Genomic DNA, 27,925 nt, shown 5'->3' with positions numbered 1-27,925 from the left:
TAGTCTAATCCTTCAGTTCAGTCCTGCCACAGTTTGTCTCTGCCACTGACCCACAAGTCCTTGGTATTGGCGTATGGCTCCTGAGACTTGCAAGTGGGCCCCTCTTCCAGGCTGTGCACCCCGGGTCCTCTGTTGAGGGATGACTGTGCTATGTCACAGGTGAGTTCCGTCCCCCCAGGGCGGTTCTGTGCTGCTGGGCTGTGTAGGGAGGCTCCCAGTCTGCTGAAATGATGGCTGAATGGGGCTTTGTTAATTGACACTGCTCCACCTTCCCAGCTCTGGGACAATCAGCTGAGGTTGCAGGGAAGGCTAATGTCCACGCCCAGTTTTGTGGTGTGTGCCTGTTATTTGAAGCACTTCCGTCACACTGGGTTGTCTGGGGCAGCTCTGGGCTATGGGCCTGGCGATGGGCAGGAGTGTTTCCTGTCCACCAGGATGATGGCTGTGAGCGGACACCCCCCTTTTCTTGGGAAGTTGTGGTGTTTAGTGAATTTTCTCAGCCACTGGATTATTGCCTTTTGTCTCAGAGCTCTCTTAGTTCTGCTCTTTACTTGACCTGCCCAAATTGTAAGTCTTTGAAGCTTTCTGTATTGGGCTTCTTAGAGTAATTGTTTTAGAAAAAGAAAAAAGGATTAAAAAAAAGGGCCCTCCTCAGAGATCTAATGGGTTATTGAAATGCTAAGAGACAAAGCAATTAGAGCCATTAAGGAAAGGTCCACAGGGCAGAGAGATCAGCTTTTCTTTGGGATTTGCATATGAGCCTCAGGGCCTGAGCTCTGCCCTTCCCCTTTCTATGTTCACCAGAACTCCAAAAATCCTCCGCTTTTATTTTGGAGTTTTTCATGTTGTTTTTTTTTTCTATGCCTGTCTCCTCTCTGCTGGGCTGGCTGCTCTCGGATTCTCTGGTGTCTGGTCTCAGTCTATCTGTGGTTGGAGTTTGGATCAGTAGAATGAGTTTCTGATAAGGGCTGCCACTGCAGTTCTCCCTTCTCCTTCCTGGAGCTGACAGCCCCTCCTCCCACAGGACTGAGCCTGGCAGGGAGGGGTGCGGGTCCCCTGGCCGCAAAAACTTACAGATTTCGCTGATCTCAGCAGTTCCACGTTTTCATGAGTGTTGTATGAAGTATGCCCAAAGTCAGATTGCTCTGTGGTGTCCAGTCCATGCAGTTCCTGGCTTTCTACCTACTTTCCTGGAGGAGTAACTAAAACATACAGCTCACCAGTCCGCCATCTTGCCCCCTCAATATTCATTTTTAAAAATTACTTTATTGCCACCTATCCACATTTGGTTTTTATACAGAAGTGAACTTTTGGATGAGTAAGATAAATTGATGAATATGTGACTCTTCATCCCATAGGAAAACACCGCTGCTGTCTGTAGAGTTGGTCGGTTGTCGTGCAGCGCTCGTGTGAGAGTGCAGGGGCCTCAGAGGTTCTGCCAGAGGGCAGCCCCGTGGACTGAACTGGCAGCATTGGCTTTTATGTGGTTGTGTTGGTTAGGCTGGGCTAACTGTTGAGCAGAAAGGCCCCAAAAGATATGATGACTCACAGGCAGGGGGACACGCATCTGGCTCACATGGTAGCACCGAACGGATAAGCGGGTCACGCAGTTAGCAGGGACCCAGGTGCTGGAGGCTCTGCCGTCTCTACCACAAGGCTTCCAAAGTGACCTTGGGGTGGCTCCGTTCAATCAGGTTGAGGGGCAGAGGGGCCTGGAGGGGCTTGCCTGGGGCTGTTGCGGACGGCCCCACCGTCCCAGGCCACACCGAGATCTGTCCGGGGTCCAGGAGAAGGGGAGAAGGAAGACTTTGGAGAGTCACTGCGGTCTCTGCCACAGGATCGCTCGGTTGCGGGCTGAGGATGGGCTCTAGCGGAGTGGCCCCCGGGGGCTCTCTTCTTGGAGACTTGGTGTATTTCGGACCTGCCTCAAGGCTCCTGGTCATCTCTGCCACAGCAGAAGTGGGAGTGGGAAGGAAACCACTGGCGCAGCACCTGTGAGCCCGGACATGGTGCGTGACCCTTGACTTGTGCTGTTTCCTTTCATTTTCACGGTGGCCATGACATTCCAGGTGAAAAAATGAGTTTTGAAGGCTTTTTTTTCAGTTTCTGTGATTGGTGGAATTGATTTCTGAATCCTTTAAGTTGATCAGTTAACAGAGATGCATTTTTCTGATTTTGTCTTCTCTTTTTGGGGTTATTTTCCAGTTTGACTTCGAGGGATCACTTTCCCCTGTCATTGCGCCCAAAAAGGCAAGGCCTTCTGAGACTGGATCTGATGACGTAAGCATAATTATTTCTTGTTGATGTGAATTAGTTTGTGGATACTTGTATTAGGTTCCCACTCCTGTGGCATTACTGTTGATTTGTCTTCATGTTTCTAACCTCCTTTTCTTTCTTCATTTTGGTCCTGCAGTCACTTTTTTTTTTTTTTTTTTTTTATGGTCAACTGATTTTTTTTTAATTCATTTTATTGAGATGTATTCACATACCACGCAGTCATACAAAACAAATCATACATTCGATTGTTCACAGTACCATTACATGGTTGTGCATTCATCACCAAAATCAATCCCTGACACCTTCATTACAAACACACAAAAATAACAAGAATAATAATTAAAGTAAAAAAGAGCAATTAAAGTAAAAAAGAACACTGGGTGCCTTTGTTTGTTTGTTTCCTTTCCCCATTTTTTCTACTCGTCCATCCATAAACTAGACAAAGGGGAATGTGGTCCATACGGCTTTCCCAGTCCCATTGTCACCCCTCATAAGCTACATTTTTATACATTGTCTTCAAGATTCATGGGTTCTGGGTTGTAGTTTGATAGTTTCAGGTATCTACCGCCAGCTACCTCAATTCATTAGAACCTAAAAAGGGTTGTCTATATTGTGCGTAAGAGTGCCCACCAGAGCAACCTCTCGGCTCCTTTTAGAATCTCTCTGCCACTGAAGCTTATTTCATTTCCTTTCACTTCCCTCTTTGGGTCAAGAAGATCCTACCGTCATTTTGAAGGATGGAGTCTGTTACGTCATTCACGGACTTGTATTTTCAGTGATCATCTGAAATTACTCTAAACGTATTTCCAGCCCTCTGGTTGAAGAGCGTACAGACAAGTGTCACTGCGTGATTTCAGTTTGGTTTTATAGATGTTTTATTATTTGATTACTGAAGTGACAGCAGTTACCTTTTTATTTGTGGTTTCTCTTATTTATATTCTCAGACTTATCAGGTTCCATGGGAATATTCTTAAGGGATCCAGATTTTTACAAAATTAAGATATAATTTACATAACATGAAATGCTTGGATTCAGGTATATAGATCAGTCTGCATGGACAGATACTCACTCATGCAGCCCGTTGGGTCCGCCTGGATGGATGTGCACGCAGGCAGCCCGTTGGGTCTGTGTGGACCAATGTGCACTCACGCAGCCTGTTGGGTCCGCCTGGACAGATGTGCACACAGGCAGCCCGTTGGGTCCACCTGGACAGATGTGCACTCACGCAGCCTGTTGGGTCCGCGTGGACCGATGCGCACTCACGCAGCCCGTTGGGTCTGCCTGGACAGATGTGCACACAGGCAGCCCGTTGGGTCCACCTGGACAGATGTGCACTCACGCAGCCTGTTGGGTCCGCGTGGACCGATGCGCACTCACGCAGCCCGTTGGGTCTGCCTGGACAGATGTGCACACAGGCACACACTGGTACACTCCCAGTGTGTGCCTGTAACAGTGCCTTTTGATAAGTAGAAGTTTTATATTTTGGTTGTTCAATGTATCAGTTTTTCTTTTATGGTTAGTTCTTTCTGTATCTGGTCCAAGAGTTTTTAAGTTAGAATGGCACATTGTTATGCCTCACAAAAACATCAGTACATTTCAAAATCTGGAAATAGCACACAGATCGTGTTCTCTGAACACGATACAATAAATCACAAGTAGAAACCACAACAGACACAACCCTTGCAAGATGTGGTACAGTCGGTCTCAATATAAACTTCAGGTGCTCATTAGATTGTGTCATTGCCCCCAGCGTTTTATACGCACAGAGCATTTTCCACATCCCCTTCACTGACCGTGGCTTCATAAGACACAGTGTGAGGTGGTCGTGGGGTTTCTCTCACAAACCCTACATGGATAGTAGAATTCTTCCTCAAAGTCTCTTCCCTAAGGGAGCGCTACTGGATTTTTTTCAAATGATTTTTAAAGGCAGCTTGTTGCAGTGTTTATCTCTGGCACCTGGAAGTTGCTTGGCTATTTTGTAGTTGGTTCCACACTTTCACCACGGGGGCCTTCTTCATATTCTGAGGTCAGTTTATGGTGAAACTGAACTTCGGTTGTAAGTGAATTTGGATTTGTTTTTCAATCTTGATATATTCTTTTTACTCTTCTCAGGACTGGGAATACTTGCTGAATTCAGACTACCACCAGCATTTCGAGTCCCATCTTTTGACGCGCTCTCTGTGTCTGGACCCTTTGGAAGTCTCCCAGCTGAGAGATGAAGGCTGTGCACAGAACCTGAGTCTGGATTCTTCTACTCTTCTCTTCACTCACACACCTGCAGTTTTCTTTGTTCTTCACCTTGTCTATGAGGAGCTGAAGTTGAATACTCTAATGGGAGAAGGAATTCGCTCACTTGTTGATCTTCTTGTTCAGTTGGCAAGGCAAGTATTGTCGATTGTACTCCCAGTAGGCCTTGGATGAATCCGTCTCACCCGTGAATGTCACACAGGAACCTTGTAAATAAATTTCTTGTCCTAAGGTTATTGGGAAGTCATGGAACTGTGTTAAGCGAGGGGGTGACTGGCTACGTGGTGGAGGTTCTAGAATGACACCTGCTGTTTTATGTAAGACCTAATTCAGATTGTCGCATGTCAGTTGTCGTGTGCAGTCTATTCGGGGCAACTTGCCCAGGGGGTCGGCAAGGACTCACCGATGCAGACCCCTGTGGGTTGGCTGCCGGTGTGACTCCTGTTGCTGAGCCACGAGCTGCTGCCAAACGCAGCCCTCCCTGCCTCTCAGGCATGCACAGGGGAGCCTTCTGATGTGCTCTGTCGGCCTTTTGGGCACCTCGTGGTGTTTGGCACTGAATTGTAAAGGTCATGCTTGGGTTGGTATTGGAGACTTTGTGACCCTCGATAGAGAAAGTTGAATTTATGTGAGTTGAAATTACAGCCCATTTCCTAACTTCTGTGATCTTTTCCAAGAAACTGAACTGCTTTTGTAAGACAGGCAGTTTTAACTGATGGTCAGTTTCTCTTGTAACAAATGATCACTATTGTGAAAATCCTTTTGTAATCAATTAATTTCCAAGCCCTAGTCATGACTCTGAAATAAGTAACACATTTGTATAATGTTTTACATTTTATAAGGTATTTTCCACATATTTTCTCTTATTTGATCTTTAAAACTTCAGAGTGAGTTAACTGGTGTTTCCCCATTTTCTTGAAGAAAATACTGAGGTTGCCAAAGATCACACCGCTAATAAATGATAGAGGAGAAATCGATTTTTTTACTCTAGTTTTACCACCATGAAATTCATTCTACAAAAGGAGTGTGGGTTGCATTTGTCAGCATTGTTGGGCACTTTAAGTCCGTAAGTAGAAAAAAGAGATGCTAAATTTGATTACCTTCTTTCTTTGAAGAAAGAAGAATTTGATTACTTTCTGAGTAATTTTCTAAATTGAAAAGTTTAACTGATGAATCCTTCTGACTCTTTGGGAGGACAGGGCAATAATACTTTCCTTGACATTTCTTTTTTATATGCTCTTATTTTTTAGGGACTTGAGATTGGAGCCTTATGTAGATCATTACTATAGAGACTTCCCAACAGTTGTGAGAGCTACTGGGCAAGTGTGCACAGTTGATCAGGGTGAGCATCCAGCCTTAGTACTTTCCTGCACAGTGGGGTGACATTTGCTTGTATCTTTCTCAGTGAATAGCATGGGATGTGTTTCTCACCATTAGCCTCTAAGTCAGGGACCGTGTCTTTGCACCAGGTATACCTTGGTTTGTAGTTTGTGATCTGACTTGCTCTAACCGTATCAGTGTGTCAGTGCTTGGGGAGAGCTCTGCCCACCCCCAGCCTCTGATTTGTGGGGCTTAGGAGCCAAGGCGTCTTAGCCCTAGGCCTGTGTCATCTGATATAGTGGCCCTAGCCATGTGGCTATTTAAATTTAAATGAATTAGAATTAAAACGGGCTGGCCACATCTCAAGTATTCAGTAGGCACGTGTGCTAGTGGTTAGCACATTGGGCATTGCAGGTGCAGAAAACTTCCTTCCCTGCAGCTCGTCCTGGATGCTCAGCTCCTGGACCCAAGGGAGGGGTCAGTGGGTAGAACACGGCTGAGTCCTGTGCCAGCTCTTGCTCTCATTTTTAGGACCACACCAGCCAAACTGGTTAAATTCTTCATGTGCCTTGGACACAAGAATTTTCTCAGTTTCCATCTAATTTGGGATAAAATGGTAGTCATTTAAATTCTGCCTATGATAATACTGTCAGTTATATACTGTGTCAAAAAGTATGACTGATTTTGAAGAATATGGAGAAAATGTTATTGATTGTTTTGAAATGGCGGTTCAGTACTGTGGACCATTTTCCCTTTTATTACTGACTAATATATTTTTGTATCTTTATGAATGCATCAACCTATAAAGGTCAAACAGGATTCATGCATCATCCATCGTTTTTCACGTCTGAGCCACCCAGTATTTGTCAGTGGGTGAGTTGCTGTCTGAGGGGTGAAGGAGTGCCGCCCTACCCGTACCTCCCTGGGGTCTGCGAGAGAAGCAGACTCGTGGTCTTGGTATGTATTCCGAAGGCTGCCTGCCTAGTGGCTGCTGATCACCAGAGAGTAAAGTTGACTAGTTGGTGTGTGTTGACAGTTCTGTGACCTTCAGCCCATGGACAGAGTCCTATAACCACCACTGCAGTTAGGACACAGAGCAGTCCCATCACCCCCAAGTTCCCTCATGCACTTGAGATTCACGCCAAGTTGTGTGGATCAGGAGTTCAGTGCGTTTTAAATTACTGAGTCGTGTTCTGTTGTGTGAGTGCACCCTGGGGGCTCACCCTTCACTCTGTCAGAGGACCTGCGGGTGCACCCACTCCTCATGGTTAGGAGCACAGCTGCTCTGGGCATTCACGGCGGGCTTTGTTGTGGGTATTTTCCATGTCTCTAATATAGATGACCCAGAAGAGGAATTGATGTGTTGCATAGGAAGGATCTTCAGTTTCTTAGGAAACTGCCAAGCTGTTTTCCAGAGGGGCTGCCATTTTGCATGTCCACCAGCAGTATACGAGAGATCCAGTTTCTCTGCATCATAGCCAGTGTCTTTTTTTGTTTTGTATTTTATTCTCTCTAGTAGATATGTAATAACATCTCATTGTGGTCTCAATTTGCATTTCCTTAATGGCCAGTGATGTTGAACATCTTTTCATGTGCATGTTACCTGTATATCCTGCTTGGTGAAATGTCTCTTTATGTCCTTTGCCTGTTTTCTAGTTAGATTATTTTATTACTGTTGAGTCTTGAGAGTTCTAGGTATGAGTCTGTTGTCAGATATATGGTTTGTAAATATTTTTTCCCAGTCTATACCTTGTCTTTTATGTCTTAATGTTTCTTTTCAGAGCAAGTGTTTAATTTTGATGAAATCTAATTTATCAGTTTTTTCTTTTAAAGGTTATGCTTTTGGTGTTGTGTCTAAGAATTACTTGTCCAGCTCAAGGTCATAAAGATTTTCTTCTGTGCTTTCTTCTAGAAGTTTTACAATTTTATGTTTTACATTTAGATCTTTTTTTTATATGGTGTGAGGCTTAGTTAGGTCAGGGTACAGGATTCAGTATTTCATGTCTTTTGTCAGATTTGCTCTTTGGTACTTCATATTTTTGATGCTATTGTAAATGGTTTTGTGTTTTCTGAATGTTTATTGAAATACAACGGATGTTTTTATATTGATCTTGTATCCTGCAACCTTGCTGAAATCATTGTTTCTAGTAGTTTTTTTGTATATTGCATTGGATTTTCTACACGAACAATCATGTGTCCACTTCTCAAATGAATTTGAGAAAATTAACATTTTTGCATTATGTGTTTGGTAATGTGGATGGTTTGACTTTGCAGTAGAAACATTTTTTGTGTGTGAGTAGACACCTTCTATTTTAAATAATTACTTTACTTTTCAGAATGACTGTATTCATTTTCCTGGGGTGCTGTAGCAAAGTACCTTGTATTTGGTGGCTTAAAACAGTAGTAATTTATTCTCTCATATCTCTGGAGGCTTGAAGACTGACATCAAGCTGTTACCAGGATTGGCTCCTTCTGGAGGCCCTGGGAAAGAGAATCTGCTCCGTGTGTCTCTCGTGGCTTCTGGTGGCTGCCTGGAAGTCCTGGGTGTTCCTTGGCTTGTGGCAGCTTAACTCGAATCTCTGCCTTCGTCTGCACATGGCCTCCTTATCTGTGTCTCTGTGTGTGTCTTCACCTTTTTCTGTCTCTTATAAGGAAAGCTGCCATTGAATCCATGATGATGTCATCTCGAGGTCCTTCTTTTAATTCATCTTCAAAGGCCTTTGTTGCAAATAAGGTCGCATTGTGAGATTTCAGATGCACAAGCCTTTTGGGGGGCACCATTTAACCCAGGACAGTGGCCTTTAGTTGTATAAATTAGTTTGTATTTTTTTCTGTTTATTGTAAGTGAACATAATATTTTAAAAAGTAAAACTTCAACAAGATACTACTAGATAGTATCTGGTAGATTATTAGAATGACTAAGAAAAAAATAAGTGCTAGTAAAGATGTGGAGCCACTGAAACTCTTGTACATTGCTAGTGGGGTGGCAAAAATGTCATAGCCACTTTGGAAAACTGACAATTTATTGTAAGGTTCCAATATACTAAGTCTAAGAGCAAGCATTCCCATTCCTAGGTGTTTACCCAAGAGAAATGGAAATAAGCCCACACAAAGACCTGTGCTTTACTTATAGTCACCCCAGACAGGAAGCAACCCAAATGTCCGTCAGTTTGTGATTAGATAAGCTTTTGGTATATGTACACTATGGGGTACTACTCAGCAGTCTAAAGGAACAAACTGCTGATACATATTGTCATATGGATGAATCTCAGAGGCATTGGGCTAAGTTGAAGAAGTTAAGACAAAAGACCACATACCATATGATTCCATTTCTGTGACATTGTAGAATAGGGAAAACTATAGGGAAAGAAAACCGACTAGTCACTTGTAGCTCGTAGTGTGTGTGGGGGAGGATTGACTACAAAGGGGCACAAGGGAGACTTTTTGGTGTGCTGAAAGTATTCTGTATCACGGTTGTGTTAGTGGTCCATGACTGTGTCACAGCTCACAGAAGTCTGAAGATGAATGAAGGCTTAAATAAATGGCAAGACAGCCCAAGTTCATGGATTGAAAGAGTTAATATTGTTAATATGTCAATGTTACCCAAAGAAATGTACAAATACAATGCAATCCCTGTCAAAATTCCAGTAGCCTTTTTTTGCACCAATGGAATAAACAATCCTCAAATTCATAGGGAACTGCAAGGAACCCCAAATAGCAAAACAGTCTTGAAAAAGAACAGAGTTGGAAGACTCACACTTCCTGATTTCAAATTGTATTACAAAGTGACAGAAGTCTAAACAGTGCGGTGGTGTCATAAAGCTAGACGGAACAATGGAACAGAATTGACAGTCAAGAAATAGACTCACACATCTGTGGCCAACTTTTTTTTAAATTCAGTTTTATTGAGATATATTCACATACCCTACAGTCATCCATGGTATACAATCAACTGTTCACAGTACCATCATAAAGTTGTACATTCATCACCCCAATCCAATTTTGAATGTTTTCTTTATGCCAGAAAGAATAAAAATAAGAATAGGAAACAAAAGTAAAAAAGAATACCCAAATCATCCCCCCATCCCACTCCAATCTTCATTTAGTCCCTGTCCCCATTTTTCTACTCATCCATCTGTACACTGGGTAAAGGGAGTGTGCTCCACAAGGTTTTCACCCTCACACCGTCACCCCTTGTAAGCTACATAGTCAAGAGTCAATGATACTGGGTTGGAGTTTGTTAGTTTCAGGTATTTACTTCTAACTATTCCAATTCACTAAAACCTAAAAAGGGATATCTATGTAGTGCATAAGAATGCCCACCAGAGTGACCGCTCGACTCCATTTGGAATCTCTCAGCCAGTGAAACTTTATTTTGTTTTATTTCGCTTCCCCCTTTTGGTCAAGAAGATGTTCTCAATCCCACGATGCCAGGTCCAGGTTCATCCCCGGGAGTCATATCCTGCATTGCCAGGGAGATTTACACCCCTGGGAGTCAGGTCCCACCTAGGGGGAAGGGCAGTGAGTTCACCTGCTGAGGTGGCTTAGCTAGAGAGAGGAGGCCACATCTGAGCAACGAAGAGGCGCTCGGGGAGACTCTTAGGCACAATTATAAGCAACTTTAGTGTGGCCAACTGATTTTTGATAAGGGTGGTAGGCACATGCAGTGGGGAAAGAATAGTATCTTTGATAAATGGTGTAGGGAAAATTGGATATCCACATGTAGAAGAATGGAGTCAAATCCCTACCTTCCACCATACACAAAAATCTAGATGATCAACGACCTAGATGTCAGTGCTAAAATTATAAAACTCTTAGAGAATAATGTAGGGGCAAGCCTTCATGACCAGGGATTTGGCAGAGGATTCTTAAAAATATCACTAAAACTCATGTGTAAAACAGTAGGCAAATTTGATTTCATCAAAATTAAAAACTTGCGTGTCAAAGGAAATTAACAAAAAAGTGAAAAGAGAACCTGCAGAATGGGAGAAAATAGTTTCTAGCTGTATGTTGGATAAGGGTTTAATATCGAAAATATATAAAGAACTTTTACAATGTGACAAGAAAAAGACAAACAGCCCCATTAAAATGTAGACATTTCTCCAAAGAAGATATACAAATGGCCAATAAACACATGAAAAGATGCTCAACATCATTAGTCCTTAGGGAAATGCAAATGAAAACCACAGCACAATGCTATTCCACACCCACTGTTATTAAAAAACATTGAAAGTTAGAGAGGATGCACAAAAATTGGAACTCTTATCGCATTGTTGGTAGGAATGTAAAATGGTGCAGCTGCTGTGGAAAGCAATGTGGCAGTTCCTCAAAAAGTTAAATATAGAATTACCACATGATCCAGCAATCCCATTTCTAGGTGTTCACCCAGAGAAAGTGAAAACAGTGTTGCAAATGGATACTTGTACACCAGTGTTTACAGCAGCATTAGTCACAATAGCTAAAAGGTAGAAACAACGCAAGTGTCCATTAGCAAATGAATGGATAAACAAAATGTGGTCCATACACACGAGGGAATACTAGTCAGCCATAGAAAAGAATGAAGTTCTGAGATGGGCTGTAACATGGAGGAATCTTGAAAACATGCTCTGTGAAATGCAAGCAAGACTCATAAAGATGAAACGTGTGATATCACTTAAAAGAGATGAGTATTAATAGCAAACTTGCAGAGATAGAAAGCAGATTAGAAGTCCCAGGGTGGGGAGAGCAGGGAAAGTGGGATGTTTGTTTAAAAAAAAAAAAAAAAGAAAAGAAAAAGCCTTGTAGGAGTACATTTGCCTGCTGTTAAAAAGTACAGTGCTGTGTGGGAGAAGAGAGCCCCTGTGCCTTTGTAAGTGGGCTAGGAGAACGTGCTTGGTCCCTGCAGAAGGGGGCATGAGGGCAGTTGGCGCAAGAGAAGTAGACTGGGCCCGGGTAACGGGAAGGCCTGCAGCTGCCAGGGCCATCAATACTCACCTTCTTCCTGTGATTCTGAGGTGACAGCCCCCATCCGTGACACTTCACGTCCCAAAGAACATAACTTGTACCACCTTACTTACGTGCTGGTTATAGTCAATGATAACAGATCCCAAGATGGTACCCCCACGCCCTCAGAGAACCGTCCACCTGACACAGGTGAGGGTTCCTGTGCGGAGGTGACAGCACAGTGGCCCTGCCCCCTGAACAGCGTTTCTCTCCTGCAGAGTATTGCGCTCTACATCCTTGGGGACGAGAGCTCTGTTTCTGATGAAGCCCCACGGTATTTATCCAGAATAACTGTAGGTAAGTTGGTGGAAGGTGAGGCCCCCCAAAACCAGTTTTTACAGATGTTACTATCAGAGGTGAAATAACAAAAATTTCATCAGTGTTTGCTTCAGAGGCCGTGTCTTGCCTCAGTCTGGCACTGGTTTTGTCTGTAGTCCACAGTGCGTTTTCAGAGACCGGAATTACTTAACATCTAAGAAATCTTATATTTTCAATGTGGTTAGAAAGGCCTCAGGAGAATTAATTCTTTCCAACCTGCCAGAATACTTACTTTATGAAGAGATATTTCTTAGTGAATTCTTTTTTTTTCCTTAGTGGATTCTTGATTCTAAACCCTTTCTACATGTTTTTGTTTACCACAATGACTCTCAAAACTTTAAAATTTGGTTGTTTGCCTCTTAGCCCCTCAGAAGTCACAAGCAGAGCGAGAGGAAAACAGGTGACTTTTATTCAGATTTTGCTTTCATGTTAAAAATATAATACAGTGTTGGTTTTATAAGCCGTGTGGTAACTGTTGTTTTCCCTTTTAGATTTTGTTTCAGGCACTCTGCTACAGTTTCCAGTCTAGCGGAAAGATTAGTTGTCTGGATGACTAACGCGGGTAAGAGCGTCTCTGTTATGTCCATGCATCTTTGAAATGGAAGTGAGGAGCTCCTCTTCCACCCGGGAGACTAACCAGGCCTGCCCCCTCCGTCCCCTTAGAGCTGAGCTGCTGAGGACACAGGGCCTCTGGCTCTCCGAGAGGGCCCCCCCAGGCCACACTTCCTCTTCAGCTTCTGTCTGTTGTCTGTGATTCGGCTTTTTAGTGCCCAGAGGGAAGCCTTTATTTGCCATTCACCTTCAGCCTGTCAGGGTTGTGGCTGTGGATTGGCCTTAGTGTGGAGAACTCGGATCACTGCGCACTCGAACTTGAAGCCATTGTGATGTTCACTATCAGAACATCAGCGTATTTCTGGCAAACTCTGTGGTAGTTGTCTGAGGCTACCAGCCTTTGGAAGGTGCAGGCCAGGGATTTTAGGCAGCAAGATGAATATTCATCTAGGAAGGAGAGAAAGGAGAAGAGAGTTCTGCATCTGCTGTTCTGTACCCTGTGCCTCCAGGCTTTTTTTTTTTTTCCTCTTCCTACTTTTTAAATAGAGTAAAATACTGAATTTTTTTTTTCAAAATTACTAAAGCAAAATTCAAAATTACTGGAAGAAGATATGATTAAAAAAAAAGTATAGAATAGAATGTTTAAAAGTTAAGTAACATCTTAATGAATATAACAAAATGTTTTGAATTCTTATCTGCAAAATGTTCTACATGATTTAGTTCTTCACAGTTCTTTGTATGCTCCCTTGAAAGCTGTAGTAATTGTTGTAGGATACCCATGCTGAAAATACTGATTGCCCTCCACCCGTGTTTATTCATATTTAATAAGAGTGTTTATTTTCATATAAAAACATTTTTTGCCTGAATAATTTATTAACTTTCTTCATAAATAATACAAAATTTAGAAAATCATTATTGGAAAAATAAATTTTAACTACCTTGAGGTTTCAAAAAATTCCAAATGTGAAATATGGTTTGCAAATGAAAGAATGTGTAAACGGTTGTCTTTAGTCTGGAGAATGACGGTCAGGAGAGTCCCGTACAGTGCCACCCCCTTGGGACAGGACGCTCCCCGGGCAGGCCACACTGCGGGGAGCCTCGGTCCTCCCTAAAGCTTGTATTACCTTTCCCCAGTTTTCTTTATAGTCTTACTGTCTTTACATATGGTTTAGTGTTATGTTTTTGAATTTTAGATACAGAGATACAAAAGGAAACATGTTCTGTTTCCTTCACTCAGTATTTATTTTTCAAAGATTTATCCATGTTAATGCATGTCGCTGTAGGTCATTTGTTTCCACTCTGTTGTTTGAATGTACCGCTCACTTATCCACTCTGCTGAGGTTCAGTGGGGCTGTCCCCCCTCCTTTGGCCATTGGGTATTTTCCTGCGTGTCCTGGTGCCCACGTGCCTGAGCTCCTCTGTGGCTGGGGGTGGGACACGGAGTTGGAGCTGTACATGCTTAACCTTCCAGGTTAAAGTGAACTGTTTTCCCACGTTTTTGTACCAGTTTACACCCCACCAGCTGTGATGAGAGTCTGTCAGGAGGGCATGGAATTCTACTTCCTGGTGGTTCTGGTTCGCATTTCCCTGATCACTCATTGGGTAGCGCAGCATCTTACGTTTATTGACTCTTTATGTTTCCTCCTTTAGGAAATGTCGTTTTGTTCTTAGTGTTTTTGCTATTGGATCATTTGTCTTTTTCTTACAGTTGTTAGTTCTATATATTTTGGATGCTAATCCTTTTGGAGTTTTTAAAGAGGCCTATTACAGTAGTCCCTGATACTAAGACATTAGACTGGTAGTGTGGGGAATAAAATGAATCTCTCTCTTACTTGTCAGGATAGATGTTTACTGGCTTTAGTCAAGAGGATAATTGGGACAAGGGCAGGTTTAAATTAAAATTTTCTCCTTTCCTTTCACCATAAGGATTCACTTTAAGGGACTTGGAGACTCTTCCCTTTGGAATTGCTCTTCCCATCAGAGATGCAATTCATCACTGCCGTGAGCAGCCTGCCTCCGACTGGCCAGAAGCCGTCTGCCTTCTGATTGGCCGCCAGGATCTCTCCAAGCAGGCCTGCGAGGGGAACCTGCCCAGAGGGAGATCTGTGAGTGTCACCCAAGAAAGCTCAGGGTTCAGTGTTAGCCCCAAGTAAAGCCAGAGTAGAAATTTCTTCATTTTTCTTTCAGTCTTTGTGAGAGTGTATGTGTTAGTTTGTCTTTTATATTTTATGCCAGATGGGATTTGTAACTGGACAAAGTTCGTTAGTTGTAATTTGAACATGGAAATAGCTCTGTCTAGGCCGCACCCTTCTTCACTTCTTGAGACAGATCCCCCTTGTCCCATGTTAGTTATTGACAACTTAGTCACCGCAAAGCATATACGGCCTGGGGTGGAAAAAATATAACTCTTCCGTCTTTCATTCTTTTCTTATATGTTGAATATTTTGAGTGGAACTTTAATAATAGGTGTAAACATAACTATTTAATCACATAAAACTGAAACCCCAGGAAAAGGATATTTTTATTTTTTGTTTTTGGCACCAGAATTGTTTCATCTTCAAAATCTGTTTTTCAAGCATGGGTTCTAGGAGGCCTACATCTGGAGAAAGTGAAATACTTATTACCCCAAGACTACCTCTTTTTAAGTCAGATTCGTGTTTGTTTGTTTTTTTTTAATTCTTTTCGTCTTTATATTTCTAGCATATGGTATAGAGATAATGTGTATAATGGGTGCTTCATATATATATTCTTTCCAATTCAGTTTTATTGAGATATATACATATACTCTACAGTCATCCAGAGTGTACGATCAGTTGTTCACAGTACCATTGTATAGTTGTGCATTCATCACCAACATCGATTTTTGAACATTTTCATTACTCCAAAAAAAAAGAATAAAAATACAAGTAGAGAACACCTAAAACATCCTATATCCCCCATCCCCCTATTTTTGTTCCTATTTTTCTACTCATCTGTCCATACCCTGGATAAAGGGAGTGTGAGCCACAAGGTTTTCACAATAACACAGTCACACCATGTAAGCTACATAGTTATACAGTTGTCTTCAAGTCAAGGCTACTGGGTTGGGGTTCAACAGTTCAGGTATTTCCTTCTAGCAATTCTATTACACTAAAAACTAAAAAGGGTTATCTAGATAATGCATAAGAATAACCTCCAGAATGACCTCTCTACTCCATTTGAAATCTCTCAGCCACTGAAACTTTATTTTGTTTAATTTCTCTTCCCCCTTTTGGTCAAGAAGACTTTTCTCAATCCCACGATGCTGGCTCCTGGCTCATCCCCAGGAGTTATGTACTGCATTGCCAGCAAGATTTACAACCCTGGGAGTCATGTCCCATGTAGGGGGGAGGAGTCAGCCTCTTTTGAACTTAAAAATAAAAAAGTTTAATCTTGTTTGGGAACTCCAGTTCACCTCTTTAAAATAAGTGGTAGCCCCGCATCACTCTGAGGAGCAGGGAGGATCCTGGGCTTGTCACTTTTCTCCTGTTGGCTCTTCTGCTTGTTCACGTCCCTGAGAAAACACGACAGGTTTGGTTCTTTGTGGAGTTCTTCTCTTACTTGCCTTTCAGTCAGTACATGTGGTTGTCACTTGGCGTGGCCAATAGAAGTCACACCAAACCAGGCTGAAGAGGAAAAATGGGTTTATTTACGCTCGCAGGAGACGGGGGAAGCTTTCCCAAATCTTCCTCCTTTCCCCCTTATTTTTTTCCTCATTGCATTTCAGTTTGGATAAGTTCTGTTGATCTGTCTTCAGGTTCACTGATTCTTTCCACAGCTGTGTTCTGTCTGTTGATAAGCAGTTAAGGAATTCTTTTCTCTGATATTATATTTTCAGCATTTTCATATTGCTCTTTCTTCATAATTTCTCTACTGAAATTTCTTTTCTGTTCATGTACCTTGTTAACCTTTTCTATTAGGTCCTGTAACATATTGATCATAGTTATTTAAAATTTAAATACTTAAAATCCAGATAGGCTTTGTCTGAAAATTCCAACATCTGGGTCGTCTCTGGAGCTGGTTCTAGTTTTGTCTGGATGCCAGGCAATATGTGTAAAAGGGCCACTGAGACGGAGCTAGGTAGGATCCATATTTGTAAATGGGCAGGCCTCTTGTGTCAGAGCTAAGAGAGAGTTGAGGCCTTCTGGTCAGTGGTTGAGCTGGGTCTGGCCCTTGTGCCCTGCGGCCTTCAGCTTCTTCCAGCAGTGGGGTTCAGGACTTGGAGTGCCAGAAGGCATCCTCTGCATCCACGTTCCTCCGTCAGCTTCAGGAGTCTCCATGCCTGCTCCCCAGGGGAGTTTCTTTACCTGCTTTTAACAGTAAAAGACTGCCATTGCTTTGCTTGTTGCTCGGTGTGAGGCTTGGGTGGGGGCCTGTATTGGGTAGTTCTCTGTTTAACTGGCCTGGCTTCAGTGTTAAGCAGGCCCTGCACCTCTGGTCTCAGGGGTGGGGCCCCTGCTTCAGCCTCTGGCTGCAGGTCTGCCCTGCTCTGGTGGGGTGAGGGTGTTAGAGACGTTCCTGTCTGTCCCCCAGGTAGGGCCCGGGGCCTAAGAGAGTTCCTGCTGCTTTCCTGGAGCTTGCTGAGTGTGCTTTGGGAGCCGTGGGTCTTTGCCTGGGTCTTGGCAGACGGGGATTCCTTATGCCAGCTTCCCCCTGAAGCTTAAACCTTCTGCTTTCTGTGGGATGAAGTGTTTCGGATGCGTATGCCACAGCATAGGCCTTGCCCTGGCCTTTCCTGAGACGGCCGTGTGGGGCCCAGGCAAAGCGCTCAAGAGCGTGGGCTCTCCTTGGGCCTGGCCCTTCTGTCAACTCTCACGCAGCCTGCGTCCAGCCTGTTACAGTGTTTGTAGTTCTCTTCTTGTGTTCTTGTTTTCATGGTGGCTACCTTGTCTGTAGTCTGCCAAGGTCTCATCTCTCCTCAGAGAGGCTGGTTTCTCTCTGGAATTCAGTTCTCCTAGTTGCCTTGCAGCCTGAGCTGGGCTCGCTAAGAGTTGTTAGGACTCAGTCCCACAGTCAGTGTGGGAGCAGCTGGAGCACAAGCCAAATTTTTACTCGAGTGTTATGGGTCACAGTGGTTCTTGCTCTCTCCTCACACACACACACACACACAGACACACACAGACACACACTGAGCATTGTGGAAGAGCCTGGGTTTTGGGGCACGAGACTGAAAGTGGGGAAACCACTTGGATGGAAGCTTAGGCTAGAGCAGCAGCAGCAGAAGCAGTGAGTTGGGTTGGGTTGGGGATATTTTGAAGGTGGAGCTCGCCTGCCTCCCGGATGGGGTCCCTCTCTCACGAGATTTTATTCTGAGCAGCAGAGTAGCTAGGAGTGCCTGGGGGTAGATAAGTGGTCAATAACTTGTGGGCACTACATTTTCCTTGGAATTTACTTGTAATCTGAATACTTTTCACTGGGCAAAAAAGACAGGCCTTTTTTCCCTACTTAGTTAATGTACTGAATTGAGAAATTAAATACCATGGTGCTTTTGTGAACGAGGTCTGAGCTCCCATTTGTTTTTCTCTGCCTCCTTTGAGTGTGTGTGTGTGTTTGCATGCATGAGTGCATGTGTGAATGTGCAGCTGTGTTTGTATGCAGGGTCAAATGCATAGCTCCCTGTTTTAGTTCAGTTTGCCAGATTCTAGATAAATATGGAGCTACTTTGAATGTGAGGCAGAGGGGACTCTGAAGAGGATTGCTTTACTTGTATTGGTTCAGGAGTAGGGTTAGTAAAAAGGTTTTTCTAGAGAATACTTTCATTTTTACCCCTTTTTTATTACCTTAAATTTTTTTTTCTCTCTGTGTAAAAGCATACTCTCTACTTTGGCTAATCTCTTTTTAGGATTTACTTGTTTATAGTGGCTCCTGCCTGAGTCTTGAGATTTTCAAACTTTAAACCCGTTCTTGTAGCTGGGCCCCTCTCCCTGAGCCGGCACCGCCCGGCTCCTGGCGTCTGTGCCCGTGGCTGGTGCGCCGGCTGGTGTGGCTCGCCGCTACAACGCAGTCTGTTACTCAGGTGCTCTCCTCAGATGCTCCTTCAGGGACAGACGCTGAGGAGGAGGAGGATGGCATGGGTGACCTCTGCCAGGAGGTCACATCCCTGCTGTGGAGCGAGGACCTGCGGGTGCAGGACGTGCGTCGGCTCCTGCAGAGCGCGCGCCCTGTGCGTGTCAACGTCGTGCAGTACCCGGAGCTCAGCGACCACGAGTTCATCGAGGAGAAGGAGAACAGGTGAAGGAGCGGGCTCCCGGCAGCTCTGGGACGTGCCGGGTTTGTTTATACTTCTTCATTTGCGTGTTTATTGTTTGAAGACCTGAAAAAGACACTTTAAAATTAAACTGTGCCACCTGTTGTGTTTTCATCCAGTCTCATACTTGTGCTCACATTATCTTTTGTTGTTTGTTGACCTACTTTTTGCAATTTAGGCCTTCCTTGAAATAACCTTAAAAATTACCTTAAGAATTACAAACAGAGCATGGCGTCAGACTCATTCTCCTGAGTCTTGATCAGGAATAGTTTTTGCATTTTTTAGTGTAGTTGACGTTTACAGCCTTACTTTCTTTCTTCCTTGGTAGGTAATAGGCCACAAGCCTCCTTTCCTGCCGCTCTGAATAGCCCGATAGATCCCTTCATACTGTAAGGCTGGGTGGTGTCCAAGTTTCCCGCCTGTGACATCCCAGAGCTATTGCCTTGGGACACTTCATTTTATATTACTCAATGGGCTGCCCCCGCCACTGCCGTCTTCTTTTTCGAAGGTGCTATTTCAGAGCCAAGGGCCAGTGACGCCCGGCCATAGGCTGCCGAGATCCCGGGTGGGCCACAGGCTGCCAAGTTTCCAGTTTGGGCTGCTCCTGGCCACAGGCTGCCGAGATACTGGTTTGGCCTGACCACGAGCTACCAAGATCCCGGGTGGGCCGTGCCCTCCCTGAGCGGGGAGAAGCTGGGCTGGAGCGTGGGGGTCAGGGATGCCTGTCAAGGCTGTGCCCGGCTGCTGTCCGCTGGCCTCTAGGTAACTTACTTCACCCTGTGCTGCCTCAGCTGCCTCCCACGTAAGAACAGGCCTGGCAGAGGCATTCGTGGCTCCTGCACAGGGTTTAGGGTGCAGCAGGGCAGCCAGCCGTTCCTGCAGACAGGGTTCATTGATTCCAAAATGGTAGCTTTTTTCACTTCTTAATATCTCTGAAACGAGACTGTTTCTCAGTCGAAGGGGATCATAATTTAATTGGTGATATTCTTAGTTCCTAATAAAATAATGATGTGTCTTATACTTAGTAGCATCAGAGTCAAGGGATACTGTATTACTGTCATTATTGTAATTTTGTGACTTTTGCAGGGTTGGGTTAGATTATCATGAGCTTCTGCTAAAAAATTCTGTGGAAAGCAGTCTCTTGGCCTTGAATTTCCCTGATCCCAAAGTAATGTGGATCAGTTTCCCCACATAATTGTAGGATAGCAGAGCTCTCCTGCATTGTGCTGGAAAAGCCGCTGAACGTGTATACAGTGTGGGAGAGAGCTCGCTTGTGCATGGATCCTTCTGCAGGGAATGTGTTAGCCTCTCGTTAGCCTTGGACTTTCTGTGTCTCCAGATAGAACTTGTTTAAGTGTTTCCTAGTTTACTTCCAGATTTCCTGTTTGCTTTTGCTTTGTTTTAAGGGACTATCTGGAATGTAAATTATTTAACATAGAAACAAATTTGAGAGTGGTGCATTCCTTTCACAGTGTTGTCCCTGGGAGGAGCAGTTTTCCTCTTGAATCTCTATGTCTGATGGTGCTGCTGGTCCCCTAAAACCAGCTTTCATGCAAAACATGTTTTACGTTTGAAAACTAGTTCTGTGGTTCCCTTGGGGGCATCGTGAAATCCAGTGTCCAGGACAGGGCCTTCCTCTCCTTTCTGGCGAGGCAGTGCAGGTGGCACTTCTGAGGCCATGTCCGCAACACTGAGGCCAGTTAGACTGATGATGACAGTGAAAACAGAAAAGTACCCATTTTCCTTCCTGAAGTTAGCAGCAGTTAGAGGGGAATTTTAAATTTCCCTTTTGGATGGAGAGTTGGCTGGATTTGTAAATGAGCTGCTTTCAGTCAAAGGGACAGGAAACAAAACAAAGGAAATGCCCCTCCTCTCAGGAGTGGGCAGCGGTGGGAGGGTGACCGCGCTGAGGAGCTCACCCACGTGCTGGCCGGGGTTACTCTGAGGGGGCTTCGTCTTACATAGGATCTGTGCCTTCTTTTGAAATACTTGCCTACAGACTATCGTCCAGTTATGTTTTTTTTTTTTTTTTTAATTAAATTCAGTTTTATTGAAATACATTCACATACCATACAGTCATCCATGATATACAATCCACTGTCCACAGTATGATAACATAGTTATGCATTCATCACCACAATCTATCTCTGAACATTTTCCTTACATCAGAAAGAACCAGAACCAGAATAAAAAAAATAAAAGTGAAAAAAGAACACCCAAATCATCCCCCCATCCCACCCCATTTGTCCTTTAGTTTTTATCCCCATTCCTCCACTCATCCATACACTAGCTAAAGGGGGTGTGATCCACAAGGTCTTCACAATCACACTGTCACCCCTTGTAATCTACATTATTATATAATTGTCTTCAGGAGTCCAGACTGCTGGGTTGGAGTTTGGTAGTTTCAGGTATTTACTTCTGGCTATTCCAATACATTAAAGCCTAAGAGGTGTTATCTATATAGTGCATAAGAATGTCCACCAGAGTGACCTCTCGACTCCATTTGGAATCTCTCAGCCACTGAAACTATTTCGTCTCATTTTGCATCCCCCTATTGGTCAAGAAGATACTCTCAGTCTCACGATGCCAGGTCCACATTCATCCCCGGGAGTCATACTCTGCGTTGCCAGGGAGATTCACAACCCTGGGAGTTGGGTTCCATGTAGAGGGGAGGGCAGCGAGTTCACCTGTCGAGATGGCTCAGTTAGAGAGAGAGAGGGCCACATCTGAGCAACAAAGAGGTACTCGGGGAGACTCTTAGGCACCATTACATGCAAGTTTAGACTCTCCTTTGTGGTAATGAGCTTCATAAGGGCAAGTCCCATGCTCGAGGGCTCAGCACATCAAACCGCCAGTCCCAATGTTTGTGACAACATCAACACCAGTCCAGGTGAGGATGTCCAACACATCCGCACCTTCCCCCAGATCCTTGGGGCTGGGGAGGGGGAGGCTGTAAATATATTTTTTATTATCTGCCCAAATTACTCTAGGATGTGTCACTATTTCACTCCAGCCTATACTAACCTACCGTATCTCACTTCCTATTCAAAGTTCCATGCAATTGTGTTGTTTGAACAAATCGACTGTAGAGTTGTACCGTTTGGAAAATTTAGATCCTGTACCAAATAGATATCTATTCCCTTGGTCTCATATGAAAGTTGAAGTTTTAAAACACAATCAGTTTCAACCTTTACCCTTTGGCCTGGCTTGCCCTGGTCTTAACCAGACCTGCTTCATTCATATCACTAATTGAAGCCTGGGCTCTTTTTCAGCTTTTTTTTTTTTTTTGACAGTGGCTGTATGCACTAATACTAACATTCATATCTGCCGAGGTCTAGCTCTGAGTTTCAGGTGTCTCAGAGATATGCATTGTTCCAGAGACCAATCAGGTTATACACTAGGGGATCAGCATCTCAAAGTTTAGAGATAGGCCTTACAATTCAGGGATAGAGTTAACTGCTGTAAGAGCTTACAATCTAGGGACTATTACAATTATTGTGTCCACGTTAGGCTATGTTCTAAGATTCAATTCTGAGTTTACACATTGTAGTTAGTCAATATTGGTGAGGCATCATCCCTCTCACCATGTTTTCTCCAACACTTTTACTCCTATATATATATTTTCCTACAATTTTATAGAGTTATATTCACATGCCATACATTTATCCACAGTGTACAATCAATTGTTCACGGTATCATCATAAAGCTGTATATTCATCACCACAATCAGCACTCGAACATACTGATTACTACAAGAAAAATTGTTTTTGTTTTTTTTTTTAGCAATAAGAAAAAATGATAAAAAGAAAAATAACATGTCATACAATACAATATACCACTAAGGACAGCAAACAACACCACTACCAAGAATCCCGTATTACTCCCCCATATCCCCCTCTCATATACATTCAGCATTGGCATATTGCCTTTGTTACATTTAATGGAGGTATATTACAACGTTACTGTTGACCATAGACTCCAGTTTGCTTTGATAATGTTTTTTCCCGTCATCCAGTTATGTTTTGCTTTAAAATGTTTGACATTTTGGTTTCTGTCTTAATTGTAGATTGCTCCAATTGTGTCAGCGAACCATGGCCCTTCCAGTAGGACGAGGAATGTTTACCTTGTTTTCATACCATCCTGTTCCGACAGAGCCATTGCCTATTCCTAAACTGAATCTGACTGGTATGTTAAATTTGGGGCTCAGTGACAAAGCAAAGTGTTATGGACACATATAGCACAGTCCTTTGAATTAATTTAGTTAACACCAAGGAATGCTCCTCCTATCCCCACTGATTTTAGCTACTGTTAATAGCTACTTTAGTGGTTATTAAATAACTCAAATAGCAAATAGCAGAATGTTTTCCATTATTAATTTTTGTTTTTCATGAGACTACTTCAAGGTACAAGAAGGCTCTTGGAAAAGTTCAGGAATGTATTATTGATGTCTTATATCTCATTATTGAGTATTATGAGTATATGACCATTGTACAAAAATAGGAAAGTGACCCCTCACGGGAGTCTTTCTGTCTGGCATTCACCACTGTTAACATTTTGGTGTGCACCTTCCCCAGTTTTGTTTCTACATGTATATAAATTTATATTTGTTTAATCTTGAGAATTTAAATCTGTTTTAGGAATTTTTTTCAAGGTTTCTTTCAGTATCCTTCCATATTTAGCATATATGGGTATATAATTATATGTATAGTATTTGTATATGTGTGTATTGTATGCATTCATTATTTTTACTTAATTTTTATTGGCTTCAAGGTCTTTCATTTGATGGATATGTCATAATTTATATAAACACCCTAGCATTTTGGGAAATTTAGTGAGGCTTTTGTTTGTTTGTTTTTGCTATTGTAAACATATTGTTGGGGCACAGTCATCCTATTATTTAGGATAAGTGTTTACAAGTAGAACTCCTAGCCCAACAATTTGAACAGTCTTAAGACTTTGATGTTACGTTTTGTGAAATTGCCTTTCTGATTGATTGTATGAGTTTCTGCTTCTGCTAGGTGTAAATGTGTCCATTCCCCAACGTTCTTGATTACAATGGGTGTGTGTCCATCTTATCCTGGTTTGGTTGTCTTCTAAAGGTGAAAAGTGCATACAGTTGAAATTACCATTGAAAGTCCCTAAGTCAATTGTAAAGTATAGTATATGTGGTTTTATGTTTACAGAGCTGTACAAAATACACACACGTTATAATGTACAAGTAAAGTGTGCAAATATAATTCCATAATATTTTAAATGATGTAGTTTTATAAATTAGAGCCTCACCCACTCAGTTGTGAAAAGACTTGTGCCTTGAGCATCAGGCAGGACACGAGTGAGGCCTCTGAGTACGGGGCGCGAGGCTCCTGCCCGTGGCCGCCTGCCCCAAGCACTCAGCTCATCGAGGGCTGTGGCGAGAGAGTGGCTTTCAGTGTGTAACATTTTCTCTCAGAGGCAAAGTAACTGTGGCAAAAGGTTAGTAATTGTTGAATCTTAGCGGAGGGCATGGTATAGAAGTGTTCATTGTACTAGTCTTTCAATTGTTGGAAAGTTTTCATATAAAAAGTTCTGGTGAAAAAGGAAAAGAATCTTACGCAAAATTGGCAAATGTTAAAATGTACTAAATCTGGTTGGTGTTAAAAAAATAAATACATGAATCATTCTCTTTTTTCTGAATATGTTTAGTTAAATTTGCATGATTTAAAATATGTTTAGAACATGAATCCAGTGCTTTATTCTCATTTTAATAGTTAATTTAGGAAAAAATACTTTCTTATAGTCCTGTAACTCACACTGAGAATGCCTGTTGTGCTTCTGTTCATTGTTAATCTTAGTGAAGAAAATTTCTTTGCCTTTCATTTTTCTCTTGTTTGCAAATATTATGTCTTATGCAAATGGTGAATGAGTGTTTTTTCAATATTAATCTCTCCGCCTTTTTTGAGAAAGTAAAAGAACTTGTGTTTGCTACCAGTGGTATGCTATCTTGCACTAGGTTGCCTTTTAAGTACAAAAATTAAATGTGAAAGGCAAATACATTTTACTTTTTACTCATGTGTATGTATGTATGCACACTACAAATAAGACACTATGGCATGTATTTAAAATTTATTTTACATAACTTTTAGAACTCCTTTGAAAGCATATTTTCAAACGTCTAGTACTGGGTAACTTTATGCAGTAACTGGAATATTTATTTTAAGTATTCATCCATGACTTGAGTTAATATAGACTTTTCAGAATATGAAAAGGATTCTGTATGGCTTTAAATGGTGTAGAGCAAAACCAGAAGAAACCAGAAATGGAACTCAAAGAGCATATAGTAGCGTCACAAATATTGAATTTATATTGCTCTTAAATACAGTGGTCATGAAGTGAAATCTAATGATTGCTCTTTTATGGTTTGCTAGATGACTCAAGCCCATAAAAAGATAATTTTTATGATGCTATCTCTCATTGCAATTTGACATTTTTACATTAGAATATAATTAGGCCGAAAACATCTTTTCTCATACAGCAGATTTATAAACATTTTTGTCTGTTTTAAAATGTCAATTTCCCTTAATGTTTAGAGATATTATATTTACCATCCAGAGTAAAAATATGGGATGGCATATTTGAAATTAACATTTGTCATTAATCACATACTGGAATTTGATACTCATATTGCTTAATGGTGATATTTGATTTCTAATTAACCTCTGTGCTGTTTGGAAGGAAGGTGGACAGTTAGCTCTCGTGGTGGTAGGTGTTCCAGTCCAATCCACATGAAGGTATATTGACATCATTACCAGACAGTGAGCTCTTGTAAATGGTTAGGGCTCTTTTTACTTTACATCCAGTTTGTTTTGTGTGTTGAAAAGTGCGCATCGGGACCCAACGTCACCGAGGGTTTGCAAGGTAGAGAGGTAATGGTCTCAGATGCACACGTACCGTTTGATGAATTCCTATCCTCTCCCTTTCCTTTTTGTTTGGCGGATAGGGCGGGCCCCTCCCCGGAACACCACCGTGGACCTGCACAGCGGCAACATCGACGTGCCGCCCAACATGGCGAGCTGGGCCAGCTTCCATAACGGTGTGGCCGCCGGCCTGAAGATAGCCCCGGCCTCCCAGATCGACTCTGCCTGGATCGTCTACAACAAGCCCAAGCATGCCGAGCTGGCCAACGAGTATGCCGGCTTCCTCATGGCCCTGGGCCTGAACGGACACCTCACCAAGCTGGCCACTCTCAACATCCACGACTACCTGACCAAGGTGAAGGCGCGTGCCTCCTGCTCCTGGCGCTGGGCCTCAGCTCCTGCTCGCTCGTCCCCCTCCGCTCCGCACCTCCCAGTCCACTCTTCGTGCGACAGGTCAAGGGTCGGAGTGTGCCGCCCCCTGGTCAGCGCTTCAACGGGCCTTCGTTGCTCCTGGGCTGTCCCACTTCTCTAGCCTCACTCTAGCCTCGTCCCCTTTCTCCCCACACTCCAGCCACGTGGATGCGCCATCGTGGCTCCTTGCTGCACCAAACTCTTCCACCTCAGAGCCACTTTTTTAGCAGCTGTATTGAGAAATAACTCACATGTCATACCGTTCATCCATTTGAGGTGTAAAATTCAGTGCTTTTTGTATATTCTCAGAGTGGCACAGCCGTCGCCACAATCGGTTTTAGAGTGTTTCATCACCGTTCCTCTCCCCACTCCTGGCACCCCCAGTCTACTTCTGTCTGTGGGTTTGCCTGTTCTGTCCACTGCATGTAAATGGAGTCACACAAGATGTAATCCTTCGTGACTGGCTTCTTCCACTTAGCATCATACTTTCAAGGATCGTCTGGGATGTGACCTGCGTCATGCATTGTCATTTCATTCCTGTTTATTGCAAGTGATAGTTTACTGTATGTATTAGTCCACATTTTGTTTATCCGTTCATCAGCTGGTAGATATTTGGCTTGTTTCCAATTCCTGGATAATATGAATAATGCTGTTGTGAAGATTGGTGTAAAAGTTTTTGAGTGGACGTCGTTTTCATTTCTCTCGGGTATGTAACTAGTGGTAGACTTGCTGGTTCATTTGTTAACTTTATGTTTGTGGAACAGAGAAACTGTTTTCCATTTGACATTCCTACCTGCAGTGGATGAGGGCTCCAGTTTCCCTATGTCCTTGTCAACACTTGTTATTGTCTGTACCTTTTTTTTGTTTTTTTTAGTAACCATCCTAGTGGTTGCAAAGTGGTGTCTTTTTGTGATTTTGATCTGCATTTCTTTAATGACTATTGATGTAGATCATCTTTTCATGTGCATATTGGCCATTTGTAGTTCTTTGTAGGAGAAATGTCTTCACATTTTTTGCCTATTTTAAAATTTGCATTGTCTTTTATTGTTGAGTTGTAAGTGTTCTTGATGTATTCTAGATACAAGTCCCTTAAGGGATATATGACTTACAAACTTATTTTTCACATTTTTGGGTTGTCTTTATTCTTTCTGATGGTGTCCTTTGAAGTAAAGAAGTTTTAAATTTTGATTAGAAATTAAATCTATGTTTTTCTTTTGCCATTTGTGCTTTTGGTATCGTGTCTAAGAAAGCATTGCCTACCCAAGCCACAAAGATTTGCTCTGTGTTTTCTGAGCATTCTGTAGTTGTGGTGCTGACGTGGGCGTATGGTCTTTTTGCAGTCCGTTGCCATGTGTGATGGGTCCAGCGTCCCTCTTGGCAGGTGGGCACCTGTGGGGCCGGCAACAGTGTTTGCTGAAGAGACCATTCTTTCCCTGTTGGATTGTGCAGGCACTGTGTCAGTTATTAGCTGCCTGCAGCTGTGTGGGTTTATTTCCAGATCACCCAAGAGCTTTTCCATGCTGCATTCTCCCCTCCACCAACATTAGATTTCCTGGCCTGCCACTCTTTCATGGCTAACCCTTCATGGCCTGTTATAAACTTTACTTCTTTCAAGATTCCTTTCCTAACTCTGATGTGGCCATTCCTCATCTAAATTTAG

General features: G+C 42.9%; 1 protein-coding gene across 4 annotated transcripts in view; it reads left to right on the top strand.

Annotated features, from left to right (window-relative positions):
• Nucleotides 1-27,925, top strand: part of ANAPC1 (anaphase promoting complex subunit 1) — a 105,548-nt gene that overhangs the window by 37,186 nt on the left and 40,437 nt on the right. For all 4 annotated transcript variants that reach the window (XR_005212458.1, XM_037807643.1, XM_037807644.1 and 1 more), the window contains exons 18-28: nucleotides 2,206-2,280; nucleotides 4,390-4,658; nucleotides 5,775-5,866; nucleotides 6,653-6,801; nucleotides 12,045-12,123; nucleotides 12,508-12,544; nucleotides 12,636-12,706; nucleotides 14,623-14,801; nucleotides 18,731-18,945; nucleotides 23,028-23,146; nucleotides 25,938-26,209. Coding sequence is in view for 3 of the 4 variants with exons in the window: in XM_037807643.1 (XP_037663571.1) it covers nucleotides 2,206-2,280; nucleotides 4,390-4,658; nucleotides 5,775-5,866; nucleotides 6,653-6,801; nucleotides 12,045-12,123; nucleotides 12,508-12,544; nucleotides 12,636-12,706; nucleotides 14,623-14,801; nucleotides 18,731-18,945; nucleotides 23,028-23,146; nucleotides 25,938-26,209 (1,557 nt within the window). In the remaining variant the exon portion in view is untranslated. The remainder of the gene's footprint in view (nucleotides 1-2,205; nucleotides 2,281-4,389; nucleotides 4,659-5,774; nucleotides 5,867-6,652; nucleotides 6,802-12,044; nucleotides 12,124-12,507; nucleotides 12,545-12,635; nucleotides 12,707-14,622; nucleotides 14,802-18,730; nucleotides 18,946-23,027; nucleotides 23,147-25,937; nucleotides 26,210-27,925) is intronic.

The sequence above is a fragment of the Choloepus didactylus genome, chromosome 17 (genome assembly GCF_015220235.1).
Source record: "Choloepus didactylus isolate mChoDid1 chromosome 17, mChoDid1.pri, whole genome shotgun sequence".
NCBI classification, from domain to species: domain Eukaryota; kingdom Metazoa; phylum Chordata; class Mammalia; order Pilosa; family Megalonychidae; genus Choloepus; species Choloepus didactylus.
This window is presented reverse-complemented; position numbering and strand designations above follow the sequence as displayed.